Consider the following 13,238-nt stretch of genomic DNA (forward strand, 5'->3'; position numbering starts at 1 on the left):
AAGGTTAATAATAAACATGGTCAAAGATCACTTGTCCATCAAGGTACGAAACTATGAACTCAATTTTTTAATAATTTAAAACACCAGGGCAATATTAAAAGAGTCAGCCTTTACTGTTTTTGAAGAATAAAGACTGTATACGAAAACATTGATTCATTTAACATTATAGCAAATAATATATTTTTTTAGTTTTAGATTATAAGTGAAATAACTAACATTTCATTTCTGTAAATAAAATTACTAAGTTCTTAAAAGTTTTTTTTTTCAAAAAATTAAACAGTTATATCTTTACTAAAGATACTAATACGGCTAAAAGTCGGAAAAGATTTTGTTAATTAGTATCTTAGTTATTTTATTTGAATATCAATATGATAGTTTATATAATTTATCATTGGTTAAAAATTTCATCGATCATTTTTTCTTAAAAACTACTACAAGCTTTTTTTCATTGCTTAAACATTTTTATAATTTTATAAAGATCTCTTTTTACGATTTGTATCAAAATAACTACTATCTTGAAATCTCAAGGATAACACATAATGTAGTAAAATATTTGCACTCCAGTGTTTTGTAAGGAGTGTTCAAACAACTTTTTGTTTAAAACATATTTTTTATACTAGGAGCCATTGATTTATTACATTATTGAAAATTAAATATGTAAATCGATAAACAAAACGACAACAGTTTTATATAAGACACATAATAACAAAACCGTAGTAAACTGCAAAAGCACTTTAGCACGGGATTATTTTGGAAGACACACTCTTTCTTGAAATCACACTTTAAAGTGCCTAAATTGCATAATTAACAGCATGCTGGTTATATAAATTAATTTTTAAACGTTTTATTAAATACAAACTTTACACGTATTTGATTAAGTTACTTAAAACTATCGATGGCGCTTAAGTGTCACTCCGTGCTTAAGAATCATTTTGTGCAAAAGAATCAATCAGTGATAAAGTTACACTCCATGTTAAAGTATCAACCCGTGCTAAAGTGAAGCCGTGCTAAAGTGACACTCCGTGCTAAAGTGTCACACCGTGCTAAAGTGACACTCCGTGCTAAAGTGACGCCGTGCTAAAGTGTCACCCCGTGCTAAAGAGACGCCGTGCTAAAGTGTCATCCCGTGCTAAAGTGACGCCGTGCTAAAGTGTCATCCCGTGCTAAAGTGACACTCCGTGCTAAAGTGACGCCGTGCTAAAGTGTCACTCCGTGCTAAAGTGCCACTCCGTGCTAAAGTGACGCCGTGCTAAAGTGTCACACCGTGCTAAAGTGTCACACCGTGCTAAAGTGTCACCCCGTGCTTAAGTGTCACACCGTGCTAAAGTGTCACCCCGTGCTAAAGTGTCACACCGTGCTAAAGTGACGCTGTGCTTTTCTGACACCTACCCGTAGCTGGTATGTTTGCTAATTTTCTGAACAATATTTAAATTTAAATTTTATTAAAATTGAAAGAACAAATGAAAAACTTGAAATTGAAAAAACAGTAAAAAAAACTTCAAATTGAAAGAACAATAAAAAACACTTAAGTATCTTTTTTGCTAAACTTATAAACTTTCCATGATTTTTGGCAACTAGAATATCACCTAATTTTAGCTAATATCAGGGTTGCCACTCTTTGATTCAAAAAAAAAACTAACCTGAGTGATTATAAACTTTCCTGAGTCAGAATGAGGTTTTGGAAAACCAAAAAAATAATTACTTTAAGCTAATAATCAGTAGAACAGCTAGCCACAAGGTTGAACATTTTAAGTAATGTTTACAACTAAGGCTATAAGGGGGGATAAACACTTTTTTACAAGTTAGTTATATTTAATAGAATACTATCTTAGCTACAAGATGCTTTTTATAGCTCTACAAAATTCAAAGTAGTTTTTGAGATATAAGCGGTCAAAGCCGCAGAGTTCCATAAGGACCTAATAGAAGGCGCAAGCTAAAAACGCGGAAATATCCATTTCACTAAAAATCTATTTCCTCCTAGGTTTTTTAAGCTAGGTACCTCAAATTTTCAAAAAAATATTCCTTACACAGTTTTAAAAGCTTTTGGGTGTTAGAATTTCAAATAACTGAAATTTACAAATTTAAGGTCTAAAATTCAAAAAAAAAAAAACCTTTAATTAAAAAAATTTCCTACACTCAAATGATTTAAAGTTTAGTAAAGAGTAAACTGTGAAAATTTTAATAAGATTGCTTAAAAAATGTAGGAGGAGATAGATTTTTAATGAAATGTTTTTTTTTGCCTTTTTAGTTTTCACCTTCTATAAGGAAGCTATTGAGCTGGCCGGCTTTGACCCCTTGTATCTCGAAAAATACTTTGAATTTTGTTAAGCTGTAAAAAGTATCTGGTAGCAAAGATTAAAATCTATCAAATAAGATCAACTTGTAAAAATCAAGGTGGACTCCCCTATAGCCTTACCAATCTAAAATCAATTAAAATCAATTAAAATCAATTAAAAATATTTACAACTAACAATCTGAAATCAAGTTCTTGAACAAAACTAACTAGAAAATCACAAAATATTGAAAACTGGATCATCTCAAACTCATTCAAAATCTAAAAGAAAACTAGCTTGAGTTTTTCAAAAAGTCTTAAAACTAGCCTGAGTTTTATAAAAAACTAAACTAGCCTAGGCAGCCTTAGATTTTCAAAAATTCCTAAAAATTTTCAAACTAGCAGGGTTGCCACTGTTTAAGTCAAAAAAAACTAACTAGAGTGAGTATAAACTAGCCTGAGTCTAAAATTACTTTAATCTAATAATCAGTAGAACAGTTAGCCATAAGGTTGACAATTTGGTAGTAAGGTTTTTAATTTTAAAACATAGGTAAAGAGTTGCATTTCTGAAATGTTTGTTTCATAGTTTAAATGTAAACAAATGTAAATTAGTCACGTGTACAAAATGAGCCAATCACGGTAGGTGTTTAATTTTCGAACGTATTTTCTGACGAAAATGACTAATTTTAACTTACACAGGGTTTGTTTTTGAAAAAATACTTTTTTGTATGCTCTTTTTTACTAACTAGATTTCAATCGGCCGGATCTCTGTTAGGATCCGGCCGGACCCTCATCCGAACTTTTTTTCAAATTAGGATCCGGCCGGACCCGGTTCCGGACTTTTTTTTCAAATTAGAATCCGGCCGGAACCAGATCCGGATTTTTTTTCATATCAAGATCCGGCCGGATCCGGATATCAGACAAAAATGGCAATATCCAGCCGGATCCGGACCCGGATAGTGAGTCCGGTACATCACTAAATAAAACTTAGAAACAAAATTTGGTTTATATCCTTTAAAGGAGTATTTTAAAATTTCAAAATACCTCATTTTGTGTTGTATTTTTATGACTAGTACTACAAACTTGTTTAACAAGATAAATATTAATGTTTCGTTCTTCTATAATTACTACATAAAGTTTAATTAATAAAATAAATCTTAATAAACCTTTTAAAAATATTAAGTATAGTTAATTGAATTACTAAAATTATAAGTTTAAGTTAGAACTTCTGCTGCAGGTTTTGAAAGCGACTTTCTTCAAAGACTTTGGATCCTCGTATGTATTTTTTAGAGAAGATCGCCATGCCTAAGATGGCTGGAAACTATCCACGGGTACAAAGAATAAAGTCAAAACGACTTGGTTTGTTTCAAATATCAATTCGAAAATAAACACTTAGATTTTTACAAGAAAGCTTCAAAGATTACAAGATTTTTTTTTAAGTTTACTTAACGGCGTGTGATCCGACATAGCTTTTGCGTTTTCTTGCGTTAGTAGATTAAAACCATAAAAAAAAAAGTGAAAAATCATAACGTTATATAAACGAAGTTTTAAAAGAAATGTTGAAAGAACCTTGACTAAAAGCTTATACCGAAAAACAACAAAAACTCAAACATATTTATTTTCTCAAACATCCCTTGGGCTAAACTCTGAAGAACTAATATGATTTTAAGACAGATTCACAGGTTTCACTTGATTCTAAAAGTAGACGCGGGATTTTGAAAAACAAAAGCCACATCAGGAGTATATCGATAAAATATTTGATTACAGTATTACATCTAATTGTCAATTCTCTTATAAGTATAAAACTATCTGCTAAAAAACAATAATAAATAACTGTTTTTCAAATTCTAAACTAGTAATTTCAACAATAAGAAAATTTAGGAAACTATTACTTTGTATGATAAACTAGTTCTGCATCAATTATTTTTTTATATTATCTTCAACTTCTTTTATTTTCTAGAATACTTAAATAAACAAATAAAGTATTTTATGAATAAGCTTAATATGCAAGTTGTTTAAATTTTAGGAGTCATGCAATTTTATTAATTTTATGGTGTTTGATTGTATTGCACCTATAGATAAAAAATCGAAAACAAAAATAACTGGATTCTACTGGCAAAACTGCGTAATCAAAAGTACAATGGAATACGTCCTTAAAATTATCTTCTTAACTTTTCTGACTTCATTTTCCGTTCTGTAGCTTGACATCACTTTTTCAACATTGTTTGCACAGATTAATGGCAAAATTAGAAAACTGTTTTTTTAATGCGGGTGTAGGTTTAAACTATAGTAAAAAATAACCTTTTCTGATAGTGACTTTGGCGAGAAATTCTTAACTCCATGTTTCTTAACTTAAGGGAATTTTATTTTATTGAAAGTTAGAGTTTAGTAATCTAACAAATCCACAAATTAGGACCTGAACCACAAATTAAGATAAAGATAATTAAAATTTATAGTAGAGCAAATGCAAAATTACACTTTTGGTATCTTTTTGTTGACTACCTATCATTATGTTCTACTTAAAAGTTAAGTGAATTTATATAAATGACTTATGACTAAATAATTTCCATTTTAATCAACTTTGTAGAAGTGCATTGAATAAAACATTCTAATATTGTTTGATTTATTTTTAAAATAGCATTAAAAGTTTATTTATAAGAGATGTAATTAAAATTAGTGTTGCATAAAAAAAAGTGATATTGTTTTATTATAGATATTCAGTAAAGTGCAAACTAAAAATATACTTTTTTATTAATTTTTTTGACAGTTCTACAGCAACAAATAATACATAGATCAATTACTGTTAATAAAAAATAATAACACTGGGATTTGTTTCAGCTTGATGCATTGTGTAGGTAGAGCGTGTTTTTTCTCAATTTTTTTATGATTTAATGGTGATTTCTACACAAAAAAAAGATTATTATATTTCCAACTAGTTATTCTGATCTTGTTTGAAAATATATAACAATAAAAAAGACAGTATACGGTAGGTCACAAGTTATTATTAAGTTTTTTTGCTAGCAATACCGTAGTTAATAAGTACTTTATTTGTTTCACATTTATACGACTTAGTTTGTTGGAAAACTAAATTTTGTGAAACTTAAAGCATGACATAATAACCTTTGTTATTTGTCAACTATACTTCAGGTTAAGTTTTTTTAGGTGTATTTCAAAAAGTGTTTTTTTTTTTAACATTGCTGTACGTTTATATGAAAACCTTTGTATAAGTTAAATGCAATTAAATTTAAGTAAAAAAGTGGTACCAAAGTTTAAAACTATAAAACTATTTTCTAAATGCAAATAACTTTTTTTTAAACAAATAATGATAAAAACACTATATATCATCATGAAAAGTCTAATAGTAATAATTTTATTAATGCACGACCATGTCAAACGAAACTTTGCAGGTTGCTGTAAGGGTAAGATTGGAATATATACAAATATTTAATACCATAAGGATTGTTAAGTCTATAATAATATTCTTTTTATATAATTTAATTTGTTTTTATTTTTACAACGCCTAAAATAGACTCTTTTCATGTTTAAAACAGCACAAATAAATGAAATAAACTTTCTAGATACAACTAGTTGTGTAGAAGTTGAAAGCTTTAAACTAGGTGTTCATACATTTGAATCAAACATAAAGAAATTATAGTTTATTTATAAACAAGCACAAACCTTCTAATCAATATTTTTAAAAAATTGGTAGTCAAAATTGCTTGTGAAGTGATAATAGATTATAAATTTAAAGAGTTCTATAACAAGCTTTAAATGTACCTAGACTATGAAAATAAACAGTCATTTTCTTGAGTACGCACTTTGAATAAAACCTAAAGGTGTGAATCCAAGGTATCATGTTCTTTTTTTACAAAATGAGTAATTTTAGTATGTAAAATGCAAACAATTTTAAGAATAGACATAAAATACTTGAAAGTATACACATTCATTAAAAACAATCTTTTAAATTTATCAAAGCTAATAAATATGTTCAATCATTAAACAATTTTGTATACATTTTGTAACTCATAAACTTAGGTTTACAAAATGATTGTTATTATAACTAAAAATAAAGCTTTCTATTTCAATTTAAATTACACTGTTCATTATTTTAATAAATAAAATATTCAAAGGAAAATTTTATAGACTTTGTTAAATTTTTTGTTAATACACTAATATTTTACAGTATTATGTCATGTGCAGCTTCCAAATTTATCACAAAAGCTTATCGTATTTTTTATATTGCGGTTTTTTATTATAAAATAACTCAAAGGAGGAGCCTCGCGGCGAAACTCGAGTTTAATTGTTTTTTTTTTTCATTTTTGTAAAATACCTTCAGTGAATTGTGAATTTTAATGTTACATAAATTTAGTTAAGTTTAATAACTATAAATTTATAAATTATCAGTATTTTGAGTTAAAAAGTTATCCTACTTGCAAAGTCAATATTGTAAGGTAATATATAGAGTTTTGCACAATTTTTCTTTTATTCAAGTTTGTAACTTGGATAGTAGATAAAATAAGCTTTTGGTATTTTTTTTAATTAAATTAATTTAATCAATCACACTTGCTTTTTTAAATAATATTTACTCAACATGTTTACAAGCACAATTTTCATAAACGAATAAAAAGAAAAATAAAAAAGTTTATATTTACTTATAACATAATTAAAAGCACACACAATACTTATGCTATTTTTTGAACAGAGGTAGTCACACCATAGACTTTATGATTTCTACTTTTCAGACATCTTTTTATTACAAATTTCAAAAATGCTTCTTTTTTAGGGATGGAATTAGCTACTTACTACAGATTACAATACAGAATCATTATTTTCGACGATACTTGTAAAATAAAACATGATAATATAGTACTTTTTGATAAATAACATGAATACAAAAATAAAATATTAACTATACAGTATTTACATTTACATATTTATAATTTTCTTAAATCAACAAGATTATAATTTTTATGATTTTATTGAAAATACTTATGTATATATATATAAGTAAAATGTATAGTTCTTGCAACATAAATTACAGACAAAAATGAATGCTTTTACAACAAAATATTTTAGCACCATATAAGTTTTCATATTACTTCGTTTACATACAAATAATTTGAAGTTTCAGTTAAACGCTCCACTTTTGTTTAAGTTTCAATTCAGTCCGGTTTGTAAACTGGTGTTTTTGGTATATATTCAATGAGCAAAACCTGTTTAAACGATAAATTACTTGTTTTGCTGTTTTAACTACCTTTGAACATTTACAATATTTAATTTTGTCTTAATTATATTATGCAAAAAGTGTTTCTCTCAAAAAGCTAATCTGTATTTAAACTAAAATTATTATTCAAATGAATATTTGTATAACATACAAAACAAATAAATTTATACAAAGCACTTCTCACGAAACAAACGAATCACATTTAAAATTGACTTTTTTAAGAGATTTTTGTAATTTTTTCTTCTATAAACTTTACAGGGTGGCCACTGGTTTTTTAGAAAATTCTTCTAGGTTTTTTTTAAAGCTTAATTTTTACTGTTCTTTTTTGTAAAAATTTAATTTAAGGTTAGTCAGATACTGTAATGTTATTTTAAATGTGTTTTATAACAAATTAAGTTAAATTATTTTCTTTGCATGTTTATTTTATACAATCTAAAATTTCATTTTTACATCTAATACTGTTTAAGATTCCAGGTTTTTTAATGACTTAAAACAAAATTCAATGTTTTACCTTTTTTTTCAAAAAATATCTAATTTCAGGTTTTTCCAGGTTAATTGGCTACCTGACATTATACTTTCTATATATAAAACTTGATTTTGTTAAAACTCGGTATTTTATTAGTTTTGTTCAAACTTAACTATTAGTTTCAAACAAGATGAAAATAATTATTTATTTTACAACAAAAATACTCACATATTGAATCATAGTGCTGTTAGCCAATCTTTGTTTGTCCAGCTTCCAATGAAGACCAAGCTGTTAATAAATAACAATATCCAACACTCATTATATTTTTCAATAAAAGTATTCGCAAACAGAAAACTTTAATAACTTATCTTTCAGAAGGTAAATTTGATCTTAAAAGCATTAAATATAAAAATTATTAAAATAAAAAACTAGGGTTTGTAATGCTTTTAAAAAATATTAATATCAAGATAAAAACTCAAACAGCTTAATAATTTCTACTTTGACTTCTCTAAAAACAATCAACATTACTGGCAAACAACAAATAAATCTTATGAATTTTCATACCAAATACCTTGTGGTAGAGGTTTCTGTTCTCCCAGTCCAGTGCCTTCTCCAGCATTCTTTTGCTACGCTTGTCGAGACAGAGGACGGGCCAGATAGAGATGCCGGCCGTGCAGCAGCAGCACAGGCAGCCAATCAGGAACCAGAGAAAGTTGAGCGAGACGAACTTGTTCAGTATTTTGTTCACTCTGTAGATTGTGGACTTGAACTCCTCAGGGGCTATCTGTGAAAATATTGCAAGTTCGCTGGTATTCAAGTTTTGTTAACAATCACACAAGCTCATCTATCAAAACTTATAACACAATTAGTAACAGTATACAAACACATGACAAGATTAGATTTATTTGGTAAGTAAAAATAGTCAAATTTAAAATAATGTGTACTTTTTGCTTCAAGGATAACAATAAAAGTTCTCGACTAAAATATAAGGAGAATGATTAATTCAAAATTTTTAATTTATTAACAATACAATGTTTCACTCGCTTGAACCTAATCAAACGAGATCATCAGTTAAATAAAATTTTATTCAAACAGAATTTTATATTTAAAATAATAAAATTTAATTAATAGAGATGTAATTTGTGTTTCAACTACTAGTTTTAAAATTTCAGAAGCTTATTGAAATTGAAGTTTAGAATAGGAAAATAAAACAGGCTATTTTTCTGCAGGTTAGTATATACTTTGGAGTATATCGTTTAAAATAACAGTTTTGTAATATACAAACATATACATTAATTTTTTTATCAATCTGTATTAATTTCCAATTTTTTATATGTCTAACACATAGAAATTTATTGGAAATTGGTCAAAATAAAGAGTTATAATTTTTGTACGAAGCGTTTTTTTTTTTACTTGAATTCACTTGTAAACGGTGTCATTTTTGCACGGAGTGTCACTTTTGGACAAGTAATAACATTTTAAATGACAACCGAGCAACAGTGGCGCAGCACAAAAAATTTATTTAGTAAAAAAGTGATGCTCCATGCAAAAGTGACCCTACGTGCAAAAATTAGTATATTTGACACCTACCCAGCTTTTTTAGCGTTGTTCATATGTCAAAAATCTTTTTTTTTCAATTAGGTTAAGTACTTTTAGTTATATAAATAAATGGTAACAGAAATCAATAAGTAATTTTTTGATTTAAAAAATATACACGTGGCTAAAACGAGTTTTCTATGATTTACATCAGCGTTTGTCAATCGTCTAAACAACTAAGCTCTTTAACGTATTGAAAATAAATTTTGGGTAAATTAGATTGTAAAACATTTATTTATTTAAACAAAAACAGTATTTTTACCAATTAAATGACCATGTTTAAAGAATTTGTTCTTACACTCAGTAAATATATTATATCTAAAAATATATTTGAAAAATAAATAAAGAGAAAAACTTTATGAATACTTTAATACAATAACTATTAGAGCACATTGAAACAATTTTTTTATCACAACCAGGTACACAGTTTAACAAAGACAAAACTAGGCCATGGTACCCATTAACTAAGTATATAATTATCCCTTGTAGATAAAAAATATCATTACTTATTTTTTATCAGTAATATCATACGACTATTACAAAAAAAAAAAACTATATATAAAAACTATTACACTTCGAAAAAATCTAGAAATTTTTTATTTTATGCTCATTATATTGTTTGAGGTAGTTCCAGATTCTTCTTCAGCAAATAAGTTGAACATGAATTACAATGAGTTTTCTATTCAATTTGTTTGCTGAAGAATCTGAAAGTACTTTAAACAATATAATGAGTATAAAATAAAAACGCTGTCGATTTCTTGAGGTATAATATTTTTTCTATATAGTATTTTGATAGAAACAAAAAAAAAATCATTGAAATACCTAAGGACAATTTGAGAATTTTAAATATTATAATAGTGTTACTATAAAAAAAAATAGATAAGATTTAGTCTTTGCAAGTCTTTCTGTTCTTAATTTACATAAAAAAGACAGTTTAAAAATATAAAAACTAATTCAATATTAATTTGATTATTAATTTAGAATCTACTACATATTTATTGTAGATAATTTTTATGATAAAATATATCTTCATTGTTTTAATATTTTTATCATCAAAAACAAGAGTCATTTTAATTTCTATTAGTCAGAGAAAGTTTCCTATGAAAATTTAGTAAAATATAATACTATAACTTCCTAATGCAGCAACTAATTATTTTATTTTTCTTTAAGAACTTACTGACATAAAATTTAAACATTACCAAAGTTACATTTAAATAAATAATTACCCAATGAGTAAAATTCGAATACTTTTTGTTGCATTGATAAACAAGTTACATCTAGTCTTTATCTTATACCTATATTCAATTAATATCAATAAAAAATAAATAAAAAAGTACTTAAGCTTTTTCAAAATGTTACCTTTCCTGTTAATTGCTGAGGAAATTCAGAATCAAAACGATTGCTAAGTCCAAATCTGTAAAATATTAGAGTAATTTTATTATAAATACTATCACTAATTTAACATGTAATTTTCTGCTGTGGAGATTGCAAGCTGTCGAGAATATTAGTACATAGCTTAGTAATGAAACTTGAATTGGTAATAATTATCTGCTCTAATTATTACCAAGGTTCAAACTTGAACAATTTTGCAACGATATTTATCTTTGATTTATTAAATAGATTTTGATTTTTTTCTTTATATTTTCAAAGTTTAATCAACAGTTTAATTTTCGCTAAAAAAGCTCGTCAAAAAAAATCTGAAAAAACATATAAAGATCATAGAAAATATACTTAACTTTTATGACTTTTATATATATGTTTTTTTATTATTCATTTAATTTACTGACGAGTTCTGAAATAAGAGAGTGCTGAATAAGTTCTAAAAAAAATAAAATATCATCTACATAGTAAATATTTTTGATTGATTTTTAAACTTTAGTGTAGTTTTGGTTTGTGAGTATCTTATTTTCGCTTTTTATAATAATTTAAAACTATTTAAATCAAATCACTATTTTAGGAAAGTTTTCGTGTAACAGGTGTGTTAAAGTTAGGTCCCTGATGTTTACCATCCTTAATGTTTAAACTTTTTTTCCATCATGTACAAATGTAGTTTTATACTTGAAAACTTGGTCAGTAGTTTGACATTTGAGGAATTTGTCTATCGATTAAATTTTGTAAAATTTAACAAAGTTTAAAACATTAATATTATTTAAGTCATAAAGCCTACAATATTGAAGTATATTGACAAAAAAAATTAAGTAATGCTAGTGTTTGTTTCATGCGATAAAATTTAGTCTAATACACTGTTAAAAAGGTTTTGAACACTGGTAAAAACAGTAAAATACAGATTTTAATAAAACAGAATATAGTTTTAAATAGTTGTAAAACTATAGTTTTTTTGGAAGCACTTCTTGCAGAAATTTGATTTACTACCTTTTCAACGTCTAATTGGTGTTAAAATGAAACAGGTCTAAACAAAATATATTACATACATTTTTTTTATAAATTATTAAGTGGAATATTATCATACAAACTTTTATCATTTAATTATTAAAAAGTAACTGAACTGCTTATTTGTATACTTTCAAAAAAACTGTTTTTAGGCTTTAAAAATTCAATAAATAATTCATCAACGAAATATTTTGATTTGTTTTCCATCTTTTTAGCTCCTAAACATTAGATCCTAATGACTCAAAAAAAACACTTTGTTGTTTTGAAAAAAAAAACAGTATATTCAATAAATTTAAAACCAAATAGCAAAACACAATTTATTATACTATAAAATATAACTAATTTAAATATATTTGCAATTTACCATGGTAAAGTGAAGATAATTCAACAAAAAGGTGCAAGTATCTGTTTACTATTGTACAATTGTTAATAATAAAACTTAAATGTTACACCTTTGTTTATTGTAGTATACCACTACTAAGCAATAGAAATAAAATACAATAATGTTACTTTATAGTAATATATATTAGTAGTACTTTATAATACTTTTAAATAGAAAAATAAAAAAATATTAATGGCTTTCTACTAGCTAACAAAAACTTATTACTTTTGTATTAGGAAGTTTCAAATTAAACTGAATATTTATTTTTAAATACATACCAAAACTACTAGAAAACCCTTAAAAAACTAGAATTTTAAATGTTACACATTAGCTCATCACTAAATTTAGCGCAAACTAATTTTATTTCAACCAAACAATAGTTCTAGTGGTAAAAACTGTGCAAGTAATGTTAAGTCGTTTTACTTCAACCAAACAATAAGTAAAAACTGACATGGTGATGTGACCGGACCCCTTCACTGCAATGGGGTCTGGAACGTGCGGGTGGAGATCTTCAATTGAACTCTCAGCTGAGACGTTGTCCGCTCGCACTATCTCGTAGAAATCGCCTTCCCCCGATGCCATTTTACCGTACAATCTGTGAACGAACTCAAATATGTAAGCGTGGGAATATCAGAAATGAACGATTTGAAGTGGTAGATGTTTTATAACCAAATTTTATTAATTTTGAATATTTTTTTTTTTAATTAAAAATTATATTGTAGTAAATATTTGTCATCATATATTTATAAAATGTTATTATGGCAAAAAAATTAAACAATTAGACATTAGTTTGAGCCAGAACTGAAGCTTTAAACTAAAAACAAATCAATAAAAAAAAATTTGTTAAATTTTAAAAGCTTAGTTTTTAAATAACAGTATAGTGAGGAACAAACAAATAAAAAGCAAC

General features: G+C 26.3%; 1 protein-coding gene across 1 annotated transcript; it reads right to left on the reverse strand.

The window, feature by feature from the left end:
• Positions 1–7,415: 7,415 nt before the first annotated feature.
• Positions 7,416–12,929, reverse strand: LOC145847926 (cysteine-rich hydrophobic domain-containing protein 2-like). Its single transcript, XM_082953761.1, has 5 exons — positions 12,783–12,929; positions 10,918–10,972; positions 8,534–8,746; positions 8,191–8,250; positions 7,416–7,485 (listed from the first exon to the last, which is right to left on the reverse strand). The coding sequence occupies exons 1-5, from the start codon at positions 12,911–12,913 to the stop codon at positions 7,435–7,437; spliced, it is 510 nt and encodes a 169-aa protein (XP_082809887.1). The 5' UTR covers positions 12,914–12,929; the 3' UTR covers positions 7,416–7,434.
• Between the last annotated feature and the right edge of the window lie 309 nt (positions 12,930–13,238).

Source organism: Thalia democratica, unplaced genomic scaffold (genome assembly GCF_965202585.1).
Source record: "Thalia democratica unplaced genomic scaffold, ktThaDemo2.hap1.1 HAP1_SCAFFOLD_1154, whole genome shotgun sequence".
NCBI lineage: Eukaryota > Metazoa > Chordata > Thaliacea > Salpida > Salpidae > Thalia > Thalia democratica.